The sequence below is a fragment of the Danio rerio genome, chromosome 18, assembly GCF_049306965.1.
Source record: "Danio rerio strain Tuebingen ecotype United States chromosome 18, GRCz12tu, whole genome shotgun sequence".
In the NCBI taxonomy this organism is placed as follows: domain Eukaryota; kingdom Metazoa; phylum Chordata; class Actinopteri; order Cypriniformes; family Danionidae; genus Danio; species Danio rerio.
This window is the reverse complement of record NC_133193.1, coordinates 9,094,596-9,112,500: the sequence shown is the minus strand read 5'-3', so window position 1 is coordinate 9,112,500 and position 17,905 is coordinate 9,094,596. Positions and strand designations below refer to the sequence as shown.

The following is a 17,905-nucleotide window of genomic DNA, read 5'->3' as shown; positions in this document are numbered from 1 at the left end:
GTTATTCAATCCATCAATCCATTCATTGTTTTATCATTCTATTCTTATATCAATCCATCAATCTATGGTTATATTGTTCTATCCTTACATCTATCCATCCATCCATCTATCCATCCATCCATTGTTATATTGTTCCTTCCATCCATACATCCATCTATTCATCCATCCATTGTTATATCCTTCTATCCATTTATCCATCCATCCATCCATCTATTGCTATTCATTCCGTCGAGCCATTCATCCATCCATTGTTTTATTGCTCCATCCATCCATCCATCCATCCATCCATCCGTCCATCCATCCATCCATCCATCTATTGCTATTCATTCCATCGAGCCATTCATCCATCCATTGTTTTATTGCTCCATTCATTCATCAATCCATCCATCTATGGTTATATTGTTCTATTCATACATCCATCTATCCATACATCCATCCATGCTTCCATCCGTTGTTATATCATTCCATCCATCCATTGTTAAATTACTCCATTCATCCATCAATCCATCCATCAATGGTCATATTGTTATATCCATCCATCAATCATTCTAACATTCTATCAAGCGTTCTATCAGTTAAACTAACATTCTACTGTGTATATCTATTCATACGTTCATCTATCTATCCATTGTTTTAACATTCTATCCATCTATCATGACTTATATCATTCTGTCAAGCGATATATCATTCTATCAAGCATTATATAGTTCTATTAAGTGTCAGATCCATGTATCATTATATCCATGCATCCATCTATGGTTAAATCGTTCCATCCTTCCATCCATCCATCCACCCATCCATTGTTATTCATTCTTTTGATCAATTTGATTGATCAATGCATCCATCCATCCGTTGTTATATCACTCCATTCATCCATCAATCCATCTATTGTTATATTGTTCTATCCATTCATCCTTCCTTCTGTTGTTATATTGTTCAATCTATCCATTCATCCATCCATTTTTATATCATTCCATCCATCCATCCATCCATCCATCCATTCATCCATCCATTCATTCATCTATCCATCCATTGTTATATCATTCCATCCATTCACCCATTCATTCATTCATCTATCCATCCATTGTTATATCATTCCATCCATCCATTGTCACGTCATTCCATTCATCCATCAATTTGTCCATCCATACATCCATCCATCCATTGGTATATCATTCTATCTATACATTCATCCATCAATCTACTGTTATATTGTTCCATCCATCCATCTATTTTTATTCATTCCATCGGTCCACTCATGCATCCATTGTTGTATCACTCCATTCATCCATCAATCAGTCCATCCATCTATGGTTGCATTGTTATAAACATGCAACCATCTATCCATCCATTCATCCAATGTTATATTGTTCCATCTATCCATCCATCCTTCCATCCATTGTTATATTGCTCTATTCGTCCATCAATCCATCCATCAATGGTTATATTGATATATCCTTCCATCAATTATTCTAACATTCTATCAAGCGTTCTATCATTCAAACTAACATTCAACTGTATCTATAAATCCATCCATCCATCATTATATCCATCTATCCCTCTATCCATCCGTCCATCTTTATTTTGTTCCATCCATCCATCCATCCATCATCGTTATACAATTTTATCTATTAAGCCGTCATTATATTGTTCTTATTATCCATCAGTTTTCTAACGTTCTATCCATCCATCATGCGTTATACCATTTTATCAAGTGTTACATCATTCTATTGTTAGATCCATCCATTATTATATCCTTCCATCTATCTATCCATCGTTATATTGTTATTTCCTTATAAGTATATTATCTATCTATCTATCTATCTATCTATCTATCTATCTATCTATCTATCTATCTATCTATCTATCTATCTATCTATCTATCTATCTATCTATCTATCTATCTATCTATCTATCTATCTATCTATCTATCTATCTATCTATCTGTCTGTCTGTCTATCTGTCTGTCTGTCTGTCTGTCTGTCTGTCTGTCTGTCTGTCTTTCGTTCTATCATTCTATCTGTCAGTCATTCTATTCATTCTATCTTCTATCTGACTTTACGTTCATTCTATAAGCTTGATGCTGTATGTTTTTGCTTCATTATAAAATCAGTTCCTTAGAACAAACGAGTTTCATTCATTTATTTCATGGCACTAACTTAATCTCAGTCTTCTGCTCTCTATAAACTGAAGGTGTTGCACAGGCGAGTGTGTTGAATGTTAAAATCTGATATCTGAGCTGCTTCTTTCTGTTTCTCTGACATTCAGCCCATTCCTCTTAGACAGTCTGTATGTAGTGTGTGTGTGTGTGTGTGTGTGTGTGTGTGTGTGTGTGTGTGTGTGTGTGTGTGTGTGTGTGTGTGTGTGTGTGTGTGTTTGTGTGTGTGTGTGTGTGTGTGTGTGTGTGTGTGTGATACAGAAGTCTCTGATCCAGACTGAGCTAGTACAGGTTTGGAGCTGCTTGTTTGGAGAGACGTGTTCAGGCTACTAACTCTTTTCAGTTTATATCCGTGTGTGCGCAGATGCTTGCACACACACACTTTTTTTTTTTTTCAAGTTGAAAGTAAATGTGCCCTGTTTGACTAGTGCCCTCAGCCTCACCTTTGTCTAATTCAACCTCTCAATCTCACGACACATCAATCCTTAATTCCTGATCTCCAGTCATCTTCTCTTTGGCCTCCACCTTCCTCCACCTCCTGCTACACCTGAGCAAGCTCATTACTGACAGTCAACCTTCAGTGCAGAACAGCCCTCTGACTCGTCCCTCCATCAAACACACAGATAGACTGAAGAAATGAAGCTCAGATGTGCCAGGAATGGGAGTATTGCTGGTGTGCAGTGTATTTGTCCTTGTAGCCTATTTTTATTTTTTCATTAATTTTCCCTCGACTTAGTCCCTGATTTATCAGGGGTCGCCACAGCGGAATGAACCGCCAATTACTCTGGCATATATTTTATGCAGCGAATGCCCTTCCAGCTTCAACCCATTGCTGGGAAACTGTTATATACTGTATATATAATATTTGCTTTATATATATATATATATATATATATAAGGCAACTCTCAGAAAAAAATTAAAAGTTTCAATTGAGCAACTATTTATTTTAGGGTGGCAACTGAATTATGTTATGTTCAATCCACTTAAATTTGTAAAAACTAATAAGTGAACTTAATTCCTTCATATTGTCCCAGTACAAAAGGATTGTGTGTAACCCAGCATTATAATTACGTTTTTATATTATATATTTCAGATGACGTGTGTCAAGAAGTTACAATAATTTCAATTTTTGCACACAGCACCACTCATCAATATCAGTTTGAAAGCTGTGAATCAATCAGAAGAACTCAGGGGTGGGGCAAGTGTTGCAAACTTTTGTTTACAGGCACTTATGGGGTCTGTGTCTGGATAACCTCACACTACTCTGCACACTGTATAGCAAACCTGGTGAAACATTTTGGTTTAAAAACCTTGAGGTTAAGATTTTAAATAACAAATAGCATTTTGGGACTGTGCTGGGATCTCAAATCTCTTTGGGCTCTATTTTGACGGTCCATGCGCAACGCTTTCAGGGCGTGTCAGGACGCGTTTTTGCTAATTTAAGAACGGGAAATCTGCCTTGCGCTTCGGCGCATGGTCTAAAAGGGTTTAGTTTATTTTCTTAATGAGTTATAGGTGTGTTTTAAGAATAAACCAATTACAGTCTCATCTCCCATTCCCTTTAAGAGTCAGCTGCGTCGCGCCAAGAGCGCATTCGCTATTTACAGGACGCAATGTAAGTCTAAGTGGAAAAACTGAGCATTTCACAAGCAAACAGTTAACAGTTTTTTAACAGAAAACTGTTAAACAGAGCATCTACAACGTGAGAATGAGAGATAATGGATCACTTTCACTTTCGCTCTTGGATAGGGAAACCTTTATGCACAGACATCAATTAGTTTATAAATAAATACTTTTGTTTGTTAAGCGCAAATATTCGTTTCAAAACTATTTCTAAATTCAGTTCTAATTTCCAGCAAACGAATAAATGAATAATAATAACAAAATGTCTTCAAAAAACTGAGTTATATCCTAAAACACATGCTTTGCCCCATATGGTCTAAAACCTGACAGGTGGGCAAATCTAAGCTTGTTTTTAATAAAACAAATATAAATATGGATATAATAAATAATACTGTTAATAATAATAACATTATACAAAAGAAAATTGTTATGAATGAACTGAAAAAGCCTCCCGAGACGAAGAAGACATAAAAGCAGTGGTTTTTCATATTTATGTAGGCTAGAAAATAATATGTTTTGTAATATTTTAATCCTTTATATTTATACTCTATATCTATTCTTATTATATCCTATATATATCTTTAATATTTACATTTTTTCATATGTAAAGATATTTGCCTATTGCTCTCTTGTGCGTATTAAGCAGTGCGTAAGCGAGGCGCAACTCTGCGCCGGAGTTTAGACCTGCTTAGTTTTGGTCTAATGAAAAATCTATTATAGTTTCTCGAAATAGCAACGCGCCAGCGGTCCGCCTCAGAACGCCTTCCTTTTTAGACCAGAACGCCTATGGGCGCAAAAATGAGCACTAATGCATTTGCTATTTAAACAGCGTAGCGCAACGCCTTAAAATGACTCTTGCGCCAAGCTTAAACTACCAAAAGACTACTGCGTCACGCCTTGCACCACACTTCGCCGGGTGTATGATAGGGCCCTTAATATGTCAGTAAATGTTTGTTGTTCTAAATATGCCCAACAATTTTACTTGTAGATTCTGTAGTTTGCACTCTACAGTAATTTTATTCATCCATCTTTTATTTTATGTGAGAAGAATTAGGATTGCCTGTCTAATGCTTGGCTGCTAACATGTATGCAGTGTTTTATGATTGGACTTTCTGTATTAATTCAATTTCCATGTCAGATGGGATTGCAGCGGCAAACAAACCACCAACCTTTTCCTGTTGTCAGTAAGGTGTACGAGGCAGTAATGTGATTTGCATGCAATGCGAAATTTAGTTTTCATTACAGAATTCAACACAATAGATGAGGTTGATGTGAAAGCACCAGACTTTTTTGTCAGGGCAGGAATAAATTTCTCTGCGAATACCCCCAAATACGGTTAATTTGTTATTTTAACAGGCATAGTTCAATTCAAACAAGATTGAAATTACAAAAACCTGAGGAAACTAGAGATGGGCTTGAAAAGAGCTGCAGTTCCTCTTAGGATCTTCCGATGTAATATGTGTTCATAAATATAAGACACAAAGCATATTTAAAGTTGAAGTCATTCTGAATTATTAGACAAGAACTGACGGATCAGCTTCATACATTGTATGGAATAAACACATTTCAGTAAGCTAATTATAATAGAAAATCACAGAGCACCCAAACACAAGTGCTTTCTTTTATTTTCTTCATCAATACAGGGTATCCGCGGGGCCTTAAAAAGTCTTAAATCTCCAAAAGCTAAATTTTAGGCCTTAAAAAGTCTTAAATCTCCAAAGCTAAATTTTAGACATTAAAAAGTCTTAAAATTTGTAGGTCTTTAATCTCTTTTCTTACAAGTCTTAATTTTCCTTTCTTCATGTATAGCTACCCAGTCTGGCCATTAACACCTATACAATCACCAACAATACATTTCACTGATTTTATTTTAAAAATAGCTTTTAATTATTTTCCTTACAGTAACATATGTTTAAAAGTTCTCCATTTCTTTACTGCTGAGGATACTGCTTTATTTTTTTATTATTAAATTATTATTATTTTAGACTAAAGTAATTGACAGTAGGGATGCTCCAATTGATCGGCCAGATATCGGTATCGCCGGATAATCAAATTTAATTACTCGATCGGTACTCGCTGATCTGGCCGATCTAATGAACCAATTGCAAGTGTTTGTGTTAGTTGATGAGCAAAATATTTGAATGACCTTTCATGTTTTTAGGCCTTTTTACATTTAAAAATGGGAAGTTCTGTGTTTTTGACAATATTGCAAGTTCACTAAAACCTGACTGGAAATATCATATATATATATATATATATATATATATATATATATATATATATATATATATATATATATACATTTTTTTTTTTTTTTTTTTTAAACATGAATACATAATAATAGCTACAGTATCTTCTGCAATAAACACTAGTGCACAGGCCTATTTCCTGTTAGTAAAAAAGTAATGGATTTATATGTGTGCATTTTAACTTCTTTTGCATCAACTGATTGGAGCATCCCTAATTGACAGCTATGTTTTGGATATATTTAAAAATAATACAAAATATTCAAAAAAAGATTATTATTGTATTATTAGATGTATTAAATTATAATATTTTTTTGATAGGGAGAGTGAAAATCTTTTCTAACTGGGATATTAAAAAAAACAATCTTTAGCATTTAACCTTGTGTAAGTCTAAAATTGTATTCATAGTGGTCTTGAAATTGTTTTAAAATGTAACTTGGTGAAACCTGCAAAAAATCCTGTAAAAACACTTGTATCAGAGTTGCAGTAATGTTTTGTCAGCTTGATGGTTGTCTAGAAATCTACATACACCTGCCCTACATAAATCTACATAACTGCCCAGGCCATAGTAAAATTGACAAGTGTTAGCCAGGTCTGTGGTCATAAAAAGGTTGGGGACCACTGCTGCAGACAGTCGAATAAAATATTGCTAATAATAATGACCTTAAAATGGCTTTTAAAAATTGTAAAAACTGCTTTTATTTTAGACTAAATAAAACAACAAAGACTTTCTCCAGAAGAAAAAATATTATCATATTTACGTTGAAAAAATGCTTGCTCTGATAAATATCATTTAGGAAATATTCTAAAGAGAAAAAACACTGGAGGCCTAGTTATTTTAACTTTAACTGTATATAGGGTTTGGAATGATATTATGGAGCTGTTAAGAGTTTCCTCTCCCAGTGTCTGCCATGTTTGTGTCTTTCTCTCTTATAAACACACTTTAAATGCAGTCTGTGTGAGTAAATCAGACTGCAGCAAACGCCTGACCCCTGTATCAGTTCATTATGCTGCTACAAATTGTTACCACTGCAGTGTTTGGACTAGTGTGCCTGTACATGCATGCTTAGTTATTTCAATGCCAAATATCTGTTGGTGAGGTTATCAAGTGCGTTTTCATTCCCACATTCCTTTTTTCTTATAGAAGCTTCATATTTAAATTGATCCCCCACTGTTTTTTCAGCTTTAAAAGGCACAATATGTTAAGATTTTTCATATTAAAATACCACAATACCAATAAAAGTGCTATATATAGTTGAAATCAGAATTGTTAGCCCTTCTGAATTATTAGCCCCCCCTGTATATTTAATTCCTAAAGTCAACATATTTCTAAACATAATAAAAATATCTCATTTCTAGTAACTCTGAAATGCAAAATGTTAATTTTTTTATAGAGATATGGAGTGATTGTAAGAAAGAAAGTATCTGGTGCAAACTGGCGCAAGTGTCTGCAAAAGTGTCAGAGATTAAAAAGTATGTTTTCTTCAGGTGGTTTGTCAAGCCCACTCATCAAAGCTGCAGCAATGTTTAGTCCTTTTGTTAGGGGTGTCAAAATTAATTGTTTTTTCGGTGCACCGTGATGCAGACGCGGACAATTCGGTATCGGTTCAGTAATAATCATAACCGGTTATTATGTACTGACGTCATTTATCTCCTATGCGCTCTGTCGCAAGGGAGGTGAGCGCCGGTATTTACAACACTGGCATAGGCAGAATAGGCAAATGCTAAGGGCGCTGTACATCCAGGGGGGCACCAGAAATAAACGCGGTTAAGTTGGTTTTGTTTTCGATATTCCTGACACATTCAGTTATAGCGACAATAACTCAAAAACCTCAAAACAACAAAGCTGGTTATGTTTCACAGCTGTCTTTTTCTACTTTTTCGCTCAACATCAAGAACACTGCTCCCTTTAAGCCCTCACAATATGTGTTTAGCTGGGAGAGCTTGTGCGGAGCGGAGTAAGGGACCGTCGGAAAAGTGCCTCTTTTTTTTCGTTTATTTTTTGTTTTTTGCTCCGCTCAGTGCGAGCTCTCCCGGCTAAATGCATATTGCGAGGGCTAAAGTGTGTGTGTGTGTGTGTGTGTGTGTGTGTGTGTGTGTGTGTGTGTGTGTGTGTGTGTGTGTGTGTGTGTGTGTGCGTGTGCGTGTGTGTGTTTGTCTGTTTGTTTGTTTGGTGCTGTCTATGTTTGTGTATGTTTGTGAATGAGAGACAGTGTGGTGCTGAGTGTCTGTGTTTATACAGACAGCTTGTTAAAGCCTCCCCCCAAAATTTAACACTGTGTATGGAAAACATCATCAATGCACCGTGATGCACCGAGATAACGAAATGAACCGAATCGATGGCATGATAATCGTAACTGAACCGAATCATGAGAACAGTATAGGTTCACACCTCTACCTTTTGTCATCCTCTGAGAAAACAGTTAATGGTCAGCTAGTTACCAGAGACACCAGGGGAGCACGGGTGCAAAGCCCATTGTAAATGGTGAAGGAAACCACATGCGTGCACGCTTGTCACTTCAGATCAGAATAACAATACATGCAAAAATGAGTGCCGTATAGCAGCAGTGAGGAGATTGTAAATAAAAAAGGATGTAAGGATGTGACCAAAGTGGCTTTTTGGTTTCTTTTCTTGTGTATCCCAGTCACTAGCTCCCCATCTGAAAGATTTTTGAGTCCTTCATCTTCACAATTTGTAATAATGCAATATGTACAGTATTTGAATAATAATGAAAGCTCAGATTTGATTATCATAATTTGTTTTGTTGACAGTTTGAGGTTTACTGTATCATTATTATTGACATCTTACAGATGTTGAACTACCTTAAAGTTTGCTTTGATTTTTCAGCATTTACGCTTTACCAATGCACACACTTTGTATCATTTTACCTATCAAGTTTAAGTATCTCTTTAACATTTATGTCTATTTTTTTATAAAGAGATGAGACAATTTGTTTGAATATTGTGTTTTTTGACTATTAAAACTATTTGCCTTAGTACTGTTGGTAAATAAAAAAGTGGTTAAATAACAAAAATTCATATAATTCCTAAATAAAAAAATGAATAATTATCGATATCAAAGGATATGAAATATGATATTGTGAGAATTTTTTTTGCAATATCGCCCAGCCCTACTTCCTCGTCAGACAGATTTGGTCAAACAAATTTGGTATACAGTGTTTTGTTGTATCATGTGTATATTTATTGTTGTTTAAACTTTGTATGTTTGTACTGTCATACCAGCCTGATCTCACAAGGAAATGTAACCATTTATGTTTTGTCAGTTTAGTGGCTAACTCAAACAAATTTGTTCAGTTGTATGAAAATGGACAATTTAAAAAAAAGATGTGGCACCAAACCTCAATCGTCATTGAGAGATGAAAAATCATACTAAACTGAACAATTGAGATCATACGAATTAATATGAATTAGCCACTAAATCAATAAGTTACGGATTGCCGTGAGATATCGTTGATTCATTGTGATGGTGGCAGTGGTGACGACATGAACACAGAGTAGAGCCAAGTGCAAAAAGTTTAGTTGTAATCAGCAAGCAAATCCAAATCACAAGGCTGAATCATAGTCAGTAAAGTCAAGATTTAGATAAATAAACAATCAGTCTAACCAGGCAATCAAGGCAAAATCAATAATCCAAAAGGCAGTAGTTGAAAATACAGGCTCAACTGTCACAACAGAAAAGCAATACAAAACAATGAGAGTGCACATGGTAAGGCAGCAGGTACAAGCAATACTTCGTAATGAGTGTTGAGTGGTGTGGCCAGGTTAATATGGCAGTCAGAATTCAGGCGACGGCTCGCTCTGCTGGCTGGATGAGTGGTTACCAGTCCTGTTTGTTACAGTCATACAATTTTCCAAAACATTCATTCATTCATTCCTTTCTTTTTCGCCTTAGTCCCTTGATTAGTCTGGGGTCGCCACAGCGGAATGAACTGCCAACTTATCCAGCATATGTTTTACGCTGCAACCCTGCAAAACTACGGACAATTTTAGCTCACCCAATTCACCTGTACCGCATGTTTTTGGAGTTGTGAAGGGAACCGAAGCACCCGGAGGAAACCCACGCAACACAGTGAGAACATGCAAACTCCACATAGAAACACCAACTGACCCAGCCAAGGCTTGAACCAGCAACTTTCTTGCTGTGAGGCGTTCATGTTACCGACGGCGCCAGCATGCAGCCAATTCTTAAAACAAGCAAAGGAAAATCAAATAATCAACCACATGCAGAATAAATGTAACGTAATAAAACATGTAAACAATGTTAAAACTTGATTTTGCTGCACTGGACCTTTTCAGTTATATTACCAATAAATAAATAAAGATATATCATATGCTTTTATAAAAACTGATTACAGCAATGGCCAAATATTAATCAATAAGTGCTAACTGGCTATGTTTAGTCATCAATACATAGATTAAGTGAATTTTTTGTGCTTTTGTAAATGCAATTATGCATTTTTCCGTATTGATACTTTTTACAAAATTAATCATTTAGTTTTTCTCTTCTTAATTATTAAAGATGTGTACAGAAATCTTGCCTAATATATTGGCTGTTTCCAAGCAGCTGTCTGAATCCACAATAGATTAATCAACCAATTACAAGCACCACCTCAAACATCAGAGACTGAGAGAAAGGGAGGGAGAGAGGAGAAAACCACACCATGCTGGTTTTTCCTTACAACCAATCACATCTAACAGGAGGCGTGGCTTAATGTAGTCGCAGTTATATCTGTTCTGGTCAGTGAGCACAAGCTGCAGTCGACTGCAGTGTGTTTGTGCTTACTGGTTTTGGTGGTTTACGAGGACAGTTCTTTTGGTATAATAGAATGGATATGACCTAGTTGTACTCCATTACAATGGCTTTTCAAGGACATACCTGTGTCCTTGTAATTAAAAACACTTCAAAATCCCATACTTAATGTGATCTTTTGTTGTGTTAAATGTTCCGTCACTCTTCTCTATGGGACACACTGGCACTGCCAATGAATGAGTGTGAATGAATACGCATGGGCTTTTTTCTTACTGGCTCAATCCCGAAATCACCTCTCTTCCTCTAAAGTACCATCACTCTTCCTCCTTTCCCCCATATGTTTTTAATTTCTTTTACATGAAACCGACATTCGGTGTTTATTACAAATGAGTGCATGAGGTTGAGCTATTAAGGTATTTATTTGTAAAGCAGAGGCTTTGTTCTTTCTTTTAATAATAATAGTTCCTTACATTTATATAGCTCTTTTCTGCACACTCAAAGCACTTTACACATTTTTGTTGGGAATCTCCTCTTCCACCACCAGTGTACAGCATCCACCTGGATGAAATGACAGCAGCCATATTGTTCCAGATCACACATCACACACTAGCTGATTGGTGGGTAAGAGTGAGGAAGCCAATTACGATATGGTTTGGATGCCATGATGGACAGAGGCCAGTGGGCAAATTTAAACCCCTGCTCTTTTTCGAAGGACAGCCTAGGATTTTAACAACCACATAAAGTCAGGACCTCGGTTTCACATATCCATATCAATATACTGGGCCATTAGGACCCACACCGACTGCAGGTTGAGCGTCCCCTGCTGGCCTTAGTAACACCACTTCCAGCAGTCCCCTAGCTTTTCCATGTGGTCTCCCATCTAGGTACTGACCTACTGACCTGCTTAGCTTCAGTGGGCGACCATGTGGAGTTGCAGAGAGATAGCTACCGGCCGTTTTTAAATATGTTAAGATATGTATACCACAAAATATTTTGAGCCTTGACATTTTTGTGAAAATCATCAAAAATGCTGACATCAGCATTGGAAAAATATCAAAAGATAAAGAAATAAAAACACCAGCTACATATGTAAACAGTATTAAAACTGAAAAGGAGGCTTTCAAAACCGACAGAAATTATATATTATAGTGACTTAATTGCAACAAGGGCTCATTCTAAAAACGTAGCTCTATATACATTTCTGGAGATCACAAATTATGTAGCCAGAGCTATGTACGGCTGCGTTTCATCTTTAAAAGTAATGCTATGGGGTGGTATGACGACGTTCTTTTTCTCGCTAACCAGCTGACCGCTTATATCCAAATGGACAGCTTTTCTCCTGTTACCAGTTTGGTTGGTAGCTTGACATGTACGTTGGTGGATTTGAGATGCAGAGCAGAGTTAAAGTAAAAAATGCATGTAATACAAAAACAGAAGCCAAAAAATGTAATGAATAAAGTAAATAACAGGGTGAGAATGTGGTAAAATCTGAAAACATGGAAAAATCAGGGGGCTTTACTTTTTCTGGATTGCTTTTAAAACAGTCCGTTAGGTTTAGGGAAGGGGTGATTAGTTGGTTGGTCAGTCAATCAGTCGGTCAGTCAGTCGGTCAGTCAGTCAGTCAACAGTCAACAGCGGCCTCTGGTGGATTTAAGCAAGAAGAGCAGGGCCAAATGGCACTAATGAGAGAAATTTGACATCTGAAAAAGTGCATACAGCAGCCTTCGTGAAAACAAAAACTGCAAAAAACGTAGCTCCTTGGATATATTTGGCGCTCTACTGAAATGTTTACAGGGGTGCGTAATCAGAATGAGCCTGGGTTGCTTCATTGCCAAATACTTATCAATTACTATTTGCGAAACTGTTCATGTTCAGCCATCGGTTCATTGATTAAGCAAATGTATTACAGCCAGCTTTAGGCCCAAGGTGTTTTTTTACATGCATTTTTTATTTCTTTTTGCTATTTGGGCTTGTTGGAACCTTATAAGAATAACACCGAAGTATCATCTTTTGATATGATATACTTTTAGAGAAAAATGATGTCCAGATTTGTGGACTCGTGGTCTGAATTTACATAAAACACTTTTTCCTGACTGTTTTTAATGCATATATAACATATACATTTTTGTACATGTTTTGACTATCAGAGAGTAAAAACAAAAATATTTGCCCATTTTGGACAGTTAAAAATAGTGTTTAAGACATTTCATATGCTTCAAAACACTAGTAGGATGACACTGTATGTCTGTAACAAAATATAAAACATTCAAAGTATTTTAAATAGGCACTGAAGAGCTAAAATGTGCTGTCCACGTATGTGGACACTAAGCCCTAGGAGGTTAACATCCTTTAAAAAAAAAAAATAAATAAAGAAAGAACATTATTCCGAATTGATTCTTCTTTTTCTAAACCCTCAAAACCCAACACATTCATATTCATAATTTGGATATAGACATCTTGTCCAATATATTGGTCTGGCACTTCTGTTTCCAAGCAGTCTGAATCCACAATAACTTTATCAACCAATTACAAGTCCTGGATTGGACTTAAAGAAGAGATAGAGAAACCACACCCTTTAATCAGTCGCATAAAGCAGGAGGCGTGGCTTAATGTAGTTTCAGTCGTATCTTTTCTGATCAATGAGCACATGCTGCAGTCGACTGCAGTGTCTGTGTGTGTGTGTGTGTGTGTGTTTGAATGGTTTACAAGGACAGTTTTGTGTATAATAACATGGGTATGAGCTATTTATACTCTATTACGATGCTTTTTCGAGGACATACCTGTTATCGTTGTGATTAAAACACTTCTAAATCACACTTAATGGGATCTTTTGTTTGTTGGACTGTTCTGTCACTCTTCTCTATGGGATACACTGGCACTGCCACTGCCACTGAATGAATTATCGTGGGCTTTTTTCTTATTGGCTCAATCCCCAAATCACCTCTGTTTCTCTGACGTACCATCACTCTTCCTCCTTTTTTCCCATATTTTTTTTCTTTCTTTATATATAAAACTCACATTCAAGTGTTTATTACAAAATAATGCATAAAGCTGGACTATTAATGTATTTAATAGTACATTTAAAGTATACACAAATATTTGAAATATTTTGTTAAGACATATGTACCACAAAATATTCAGTATTTTGTGAAAATGATCAAAAGTGCTGACATGAGCAGGCAAATTTTGAAAAATATCAGCAGAGAAAGCGATAAAAACACTAGCGAGACGTGTAAACAGTGTAAAGACTCGAAAGGTGGCTTTCAAGAAGAGCAGACATTATATAATAAAGTGAATTATATGCTAAAAGCCGATCGATTTCTTCAGTGTTTCTCAACGACTTTCCTAGAGGACCACCAGCTCTGCACATTTTCCATGTCTCCTTAATCTAGCACACCTGATTGACATCATCAGCTCATTAACGGATACTGAAAGACCTGAAACTGGTGTGAAAGATAGAGGAGACATCCAAAACATGCAGTGTTGGTGGTCTTCCAGAAACGTGGTTGAGAGACACCAAAGAAACTGTTTATGTTTAGCCACTAGATATTCATTTAAGCAAATTTATTAAAGCCAGAGTTAAAAATCCTTTTGAAAAACAAAGAAGAAGTGCCTTATTTTAAAATGATTCCTCTTTTTTTAAACACATTCATATCTGGATTCATATTTGGATTTTCTCTCCCAGTGCATAGACATTTTTCCCAATATATTGGTCTGTCACTACTGTTTCCAAGCAGTCTGAATCCACAATAACTTAATCAACCAATCACAAGTGCTGCTTCGGACATCAAAAAGAGAGAGAGAAAAGCCACACCCTTCAACCAATCGCATCAAGCAGGAGGCGTGGCTTAATGTAGTCGCAGTCGTATCTGTTCTGGTCAATGAGCACATGCTGCAGTCGACTGCATAGTGAGAGAGAGAGAGAGTGTGTGAATGTGAAGCCATTCATCACTCTTTTCTATGGGACACACACACACACACACACCAGCAGTGCTAACGAATGAGTGTGAATGAATAAGCGTGGGCTTTTTTCTTACTGGCTCCATCCCAAACCGTTCCCCCCCCTCCCTTCCTCAAAATTACCGCCACTCTTCCTCCTTTTCTCCTCCCTCTTTCCCTCCCATCACCGCATCCAGCGAAATCACCCGTTCATCACACACACCGTGCGCCAGCGTGTGTGTGTGTGCATGTGAGTCAGAGAGAGTGCGTGTGTGTGCGGGTGCATGTGTGTGTGTGTGTGAGCGGCGGGAGGCTCTCCGGCAAGACGTTTATGTGTGTGTGGAGGAGAAGAAGAGGCGATAGGTGAGAGGGCATGTGGCGGATGAGTGTGTGATGAGAGGTGGAGATGGGGGGAGCGCTCGGACGGAGAGACGCCAGAGAGCGGAGGCACAGAAAGCCAAGAAAGAACGCCAAGAAGTCCAAAATCAACAGTAAGGTATCCTGTTCTCGCTCTGACACTTCTCTATGTGTGTGTATTGTGTTGCATTCCATCAGTGTGTGTGTGTGTGTGTGTGTGTGTGTGTGCTTGTGGCTTTATATGAGAGTAACTTCCATTTGAATGTGTGAGACAGTTTGTTTCAGGGACAGAATTGGCCGCAGGCTCAACAATAAGGTTTTTTCTTGCTGTCATTGTCGGTTTAATGGGAAGTTGTTGTTATAGAGGAGCTGTGAGGTAACTATGAGATTGGAGTAAATTCATACACACGCTCGCTTTCATACTGCTCGTAATTGGAACTCATTGTTGCATTCTGTGCTTGTCAATAATAGAATGCTGACAAATCCAGATCAGATTGGTAAAGTGTATTGAAACTACTGTGCATTTAGAAATCCTTGCTGGAACCTAATGGTTTCTTGCCTTTAGATTTTGCCGTTAATTTGGAATTTATTTTTTTTTAAAATCTTTACAACTTATTTTCAATGGGTTCAGGTCTAATTTAATGTATGTGTGTATGAGCTGCAGGATCAATTAAGAAATTTGTTGGATTTTCTGGATTCAGAGTTATTAGTAGTTCCACATAGAATCTGCAGACATTTTGTGCTCTTTCTGCACAGAAATTTTTGTAAACCTTTAGATTCATGCGAAATTATTTTGAGAGTATCGTAACTAAATTTTTCATATGAAATTAAAAATAATACCTTTTTAATGTTTAATAAACGTTTACAATGCAAATCCAATTAGATTCACATGTTTGATAAACAAAGCAAGTCTGTTGTATAATGTATTTACTAAAAGACAGAAAATATTTAGTTATGTAAATTAACTGTATTTTAAATAAATAATATGAACAATTTCATATTAGTCAATGATATTACTGAAATTAGTTTAAAAACTGAATAAATTCACACACAGTTACACAGGTAAATAAATAGACTCAGTGATGGGCTGAAAACCTCTGGAAATCTGTGGATTTCTGTACACAAAGATTCCGAGTGGGCCTACTTATTAGGTATCGGTTTGAGTAAAATGGCAATATTTGTTTTATTCTGTGAAAGTCCAATAACTTATACATTTTAAAATGTATATATTTCAAAAATCCAAAATATATTGTCATGAAAGTATGTGTGAAATCTAAATGTATTTTTTAGGCCAGGGGTTCCCAAGCTTTTTAGCCCGCAACCCTTAAAATAACAATTTCAGTGACTCATGATCCCCAATATACTCTGAGGTGGTTATAAATAGACAAACCTTGTACGCAATGGTACACACACACACACACACACCGAAGTTTACCGGGTGCCATGAAATCTGCTACATCAGACCCTATTGCTATGTCTTTAATCTAACATAATGACCCCAGGGGTCACAATCCAATGTAAAAAAGTGCATGCTGTTATTTTAATGGAACTATTAACTAGGCTATGGATGAAATATGGTAATTTTAATAGTTTAATCATATAACTTTGACTTTAGGAAATCACAAGTGAACCCAAACCCCCCATCAAACCCCCCCACAATTATCCCGCAACTCCTTAAAGGGGTCCCACTTTGGCAACCACTCCTTTAGGTTTAACAATTAATCTGTAAATTAATCCACTTATCCACTTATTTCGCTAATCTTCAATTAAAGTCTGAACATTTTTTCTATCTTTGGACAATATTAACCACACCCCTTTTACCATTAGTTTGCTATGAAGGTACTAAAACGATAGAAATAAGACAAAAATGTCAAACTGGTGAACAAGTGAAGGGTGAGTAAATGATGTCAGAATAAACTACACATATATTCAGTTGAGTCTCAGTTTCTTTTTCAATTAATTAAAACAATAATAATTTTAGTTTCAAGAACACTAAATACACTGGAGTTCAGAGTTGTAGAAGAAATATTGGAACATCTAACCTAATCTAATCTAATCAACTGGAAGCACGAAAAAAACAGAAGCCGTCTGCAGCATCATACTGCTTTGTAGCGTTTATTTTAAAGACGAAATACAGCCATATGTATCTCTGGCTACATAATTCGCACTCTCTGGAAATGTATACAGGGGTACATATTCACAATGAGCCTGTGTTGCGGACATCCTTTGTTACCACTAATCTATTATATTCAAATATGTCACAAAAATGTAAAAAAAACTAAAGAAAAAAAAGAAATATGAAAAATTATTACAAGATAGGTAAAATGTTGTCAAAAAACTTAAAAATGACTTACCATGAAGCTTAATGTTTAAACTTGGCTTGATATGAGACAAAATCAGCTCAATCTTACGAGCAAATGTAACTATTTTACGTATTGTCAGAAAAGTAGCTAAATTTGTATAAATTTATATAATTTCATTCATGATTAGGGTTGGGTATCGTTTCGAGTTATTTCGATACCGGTGCTAAATTGATACTTCTAAAACGGTACCGGTGCCAAAACGGTGCCTGAACCGATACTTTTGAGCAACAAAACTATGGTGGATGACTCTAGAAAAATCTTTTACTTGACAAAATCTTAAAAATATATATTTTAATAAAACAATATAATTAAAGTTTGAAATAAACATCAATTCATATTTTATATATTTGAATTACATTAGTATATTTCCTTTGATCATATTTTGGTTAGTATGAATTTAAAATTTGCATCATGAAATTACATTAGCTTACTACTAACCTGTGGAAG

General features: G+C 36.2%; 1 protein-coding gene across 23 annotated transcripts in view; it reads left to right on the top strand.

Moving 5' to 3' along the window:
* shank3a (SH3 and multiple ankyrin repeat domains 3a) overlaps nucleotides 1–17,905 on the top strand; it is a 569,169-nt gene that overhangs the window by 291,540 nt on the left and 259,724 nt on the right. For 4 of the 23 annotated variants that reach the window (XR_012394291.1, XR_012394289.1, XM_073930235.1 and 1 more), the window contains exon 1: nucleotides 14,958–15,234. The exons of the other annotated variants lie outside the window; for them this stretch is intronic. Coding sequence is in view for 2 of the 4 variants with exons in the window: in XM_073930235.1 (XP_073786336.1) it covers nucleotides 15,145–15,234 (90 nt within the window). In the remaining 2 variants the exon portion in view is untranslated. Of the gene's footprint in view, nucleotides 1–14,957; nucleotides 15,235–17,905 lie in introns of those variants that run through there. 23 annotated transcript variants of the gene reach the window in all.